At 42.5% G+C, this 3,850-nt stretch overlaps 1 protein-coding gene across 1 annotated transcript; it reads left to right on the top strand.

Annotated features, from left to right (window-relative positions):
• The first annotated feature begins 561 nt into the window (after positions 1-561).
• On the top strand, positions 562-939 carry LOC138909343 (uncharacterized). Its single transcript, XM_070200535.1, has one exon. The coding sequence runs from the start codon at positions 562-564 to the stop codon at positions 937-939; it is 378 nt and encodes a 125-aa protein (XP_070056636.1).
• The last annotated feature ends 2,911 nt before the right edge of the window (positions 940-3,850 follow it).

The following is a 3,850-nucleotide window of genomic DNA, read 5'->3' as shown; positions in this document are numbered from 1 at the left end:
AAGCACGAGATGCCCTTGCAAAATATTCTGACAGTAGAGCTTTTTGATGTTTGGGGGATTGATTTCATGGGACCGTTCCCATACTCTAATGGTCACAGGTACATTTTGGTGGCGGTCGACTATGTTTCTAAGTGGGTGGAGGCCATTGCTCTGCCTACTAATGACACAAAGGTAGTGGTAAGTTTTGTAAAGAAGCACATCTTCACGCGCTTTGGGACTCCAAGAGTGTTGATAAGCGACGGAGGAACTCACTTTTGTAACAAATTGCTGAATAATGTTCTCGTAAAATATGGAGTTAAGCACAAAGTTTCCACTGCCTATCATCCCCAAACGAGTGGTCAAGTAGGAGTTTCAAACAGAGAGGTAAAGCAGATTCTGGAGAAAACAGTAAGTGGAAATTGAAAAGACTGGGCAGGAAAGCTGGACGATGCATTATGGGCATATCAAACTGCATACAAGACTCCCATAGGTACTTCTCCGTACATGTTAGTTTATGGGAAGGCATGACACTTGCCAGTCGAGCTTGAACATAAAGCTTATTGGGCGATCAAAAAGCTAAATATGGATATGGACTCAGCTGGTGAGAATAGATTGCTGCAACTCAACGAGCTTGATGAGTTTCGATTGCATGCATATGAAAATTCCAAATTATATAAAGAAAAGACGAAGAGGTGGCATGACAAACACATTCAACATCGAGAGTTTGAGCCGGGTCAAGAAGTTCTTTTGTTCAATTCAAGGTTGAAGCTATTCCCTGGAAAGCTCAAGTCCGGTTGGGCAGGTCCTTTTGTTGTGGTAAATGTGAGGCCTCACGGAGCGGTGGAACTACGTGATAAGAGCTCAAGTGGTACCTTCTTGGTAAATGGCCAGAGGATAAAACATTATTGGGGTGGTGACATTGCACGTCACAAGACCTCAGTGGACTTAACTGATGCTTAAACATGTGTTGAGTCGTGCCGCGACGTTAAATTAGGCGCTCGTTGGGAGGCAACCCAATTTTATTTTTTTGGTGTAGAATGTGTGTAATGTATATATCGAGTGATCGGATAGTCGGGATTTTATAAAAAAAGAAAATGTCCGATGCGAGCGCCCAGGCCAGCGCCCCACGTTGCCTGGGGCGCACTTTCCAGTGCATGAGAAGTTCCAGCGCTAGCCCCAGCGTGGGGCGCTGGGCTGGCGGCTCAGGTAAATTTCATTTTATTTTATTTTTTGTTTTCTTTATTTAATTAAAAATACCCTACTCAATTACCCAATTACCCATATACACTAACATCCCAACCAATACCCAATAACCCAAACCCACTCCCCCACCTAAATACACACTCACAACCGAAAAACCCCATTCTTCAGTTCACTCACGCTTTCATCTTCTTCTTCCCCTTTTCTCTCAAAATTTCAATATTCTTCAATAAATCTTGCTCAATTCCATCTCAAGACTCTAAGGTTGCTATGGCTTGTGACGATGCCGCTAAAGGAAAAGGGGTGGGGAAATCCTCCACTACTGCTCCCCCTCCAAAGAAATGCAGGCAAGGCGAGAGCTCCTCCCGACAAGCCAAAGGAAAGCAACAGGCTAGTGGGTCTGAAAGGCCACCACAGCCTCGAGTGGAACTTGTTCGGGAGGACGCCATCAAATGGCATGATACTTTTATTCCATATGGGCGATATGTATCTGAAATGGGGATAAATGTGAAAGCTTTAGAATGGAACTTCCCAGATATACTTGCTACATTGATTGAAAAGAAGATGGATAAGCTCCTCGAATGTCCGGGCCCGGCAAATCTCAGCAAGGTAAGAGAGTTATATGCTAACTGGAACGAGAAAAATGACATGTCATGGGTTAGAGGTCAGGAAATTCCAATGGATAGGGAAGCCTTGTGTCAATTTTTAGGAGTTGATAGTCCTGACCCACGAAGGCTTCGAAAGTTCGTCAAAAGTTCAAACTACCAAGCAATATGTCATACTCTTTGTGGCGTTGATTCTAATGCAAGATGTACGCGAACTAAGGGCAATATTCACCTTGAAATGCTCCGTTTCGACTTCAACAAAACGGCCAAGGTTTGGCAAAACTTTGTGCAAGCTAGATTAATGCCCGTTGGACATAATACTGAGTGCACTCGAGCTCGAGTGTGTGTGATTTACTTTTTGATGACCGGGCACCCCATAAATATGGGTGAGCTCATGCTTAGGGAGATGACCCGCACCCGTTTTGGAGGAAGGATAAAAAGGTTTTTCTTCGGCAACACCTTAACACAATACATGCTCTCTCGTGGGGTGCCAGAGTACCCTGGCTATGATGAGGTAGTGGAGGCATCCACAACATTGTTAGACATCACATCCATGCTAGAACCCACATCCAAGCTCACCCAAGCTGCTAGGAATGAGAGGGACAAAAATTTCAACAGGTATCTTTACAAATCCCTCAATGTTATTATGAGCAAGCTTGGGGTGTCAGATGGGGAGCGCGCGCAGATGCGTAGTGATCTCTCCAATTCTTCCAAGGAGATGTTGGGCATAGCACCAGGCAGTCCCATTCATCCATCTGAGGATGAAAACACTGGCGAAGAATCTGATAATGCGGATGATGATGACGATATGGGACCAATGGCTTTGGTACCCTTTGGGGATGATGATGCGCACATTGCCGCCGCCTTATTTTCGAATTTATTTAGCATCGGGGACTATGCCTTATTTAAGTGTGGGGTGGAGGGAATACTCCTTGAATTGAAATTTTTAGTGTTATTATTATTTTATATTTTTTTATTTTTTCTCTTTCACCTTTTAGCTTAGTTTAAGACTAACAAAAAAAAGAAGACTTTTCCCGACGATGGATCTATTGGACACTTTTCCTGAGGGATGAAAAGTCTGATTAAAAATACCAAAAATATTCTCTTTGTTTTACTTTTGATAGTTAGGTAGTATCCCTTGGTTTATCTTTGGACGCCGGTTCTTTTCCAAGGGTGTAGCTCGAACCGGGTGTTTTGTTTTATTTCTTTTTAGAAGTAGGATAAGGGAGAAAATTGAGATTGATCTGAGGTACCTGTTGACATGTTTGGTGTTGGTAAATTAAGTTAGGGCATGTGCTCTATCTTCCTGCGTATATGAGTTGAATTGTAATGCCCAAGTAAATTAAAGTAGCTTACTCTTTGACGCTGTTTTCTCAGTTGATTGACTTGTATACCACCTAGCGCAGTGTTGCTTAAAGATCCTCAACTTGATATGCTTGCTTGACTTGAGAGTCGCACAAAACCGTCTTGAGTGAGTCAAGTGCCATATGTGTTTAAGGATTGTTAATATTCTGTGCTACCCTGTGTAGTCTAGAACTTGCCCCGTCTGTTAATCGACGCGAAATCATTAAGTTGTGCTAGTCTAGGAGATGACATAGGCGTTTCTTGCTTGACCATAAAGGTGCTTGTCACTGACAGATAAAATTTTCCCATTGCTAGCCCCTTTGAGCCTATAGACCGTTTCCTTGGCAACCACATTACAAGCCGTACTCCTAATTGTTCTTAAGGTGAGATTGTTGAACCTTAACCTCCTAAGGCACTTAGTCGCTAAAAGTAGTAAGGTGAAAGATTAGGAAGTGGCTTCCGAGTGGAACCATGAAAGGGCCCCTAAGGTGCACTAAAATTGTGAATAAAGGTCACTAGTTTATGAACTTCAATGTATGGAGTGTGTTAAAAAGAAGAAGAAGTTCAAATAATGAAGAAAGATACACACCTCCTAATCTATCTCACTAGTGCTAGTGAATCCTTAGAGATGCTTAATGGAAAAGAGGCTATGTTATTTATGGTGTATGACAAGTGAATGGGTTGAGAAGATATTGCGCTTGAATTATGAATATAGTGTATTA

The sequence above is a fragment of the Nicotiana tomentosiformis genome, chromosome 4 (genome assembly GCF_000390325.3).
Source record: "Nicotiana tomentosiformis chromosome 4, ASM39032v3, whole genome shotgun sequence".
NCBI lineage: Eukaryota > Viridiplantae > Streptophyta > Magnoliopsida > Solanales > Solanaceae > Nicotiana > Nicotiana tomentosiformis.
This window is presented reverse-complemented; position numbering and strand designations above follow the sequence as displayed.

What these genes read in the sequence shown, in the direction of transcription:
- LOC138909343 (XM_070200535.1), top strand. Translation starts at nt 562, where the DNA reads ATGGATATGGACTCAGCTGGTGAGAATAGATTGCTGCAACTCAACGAG.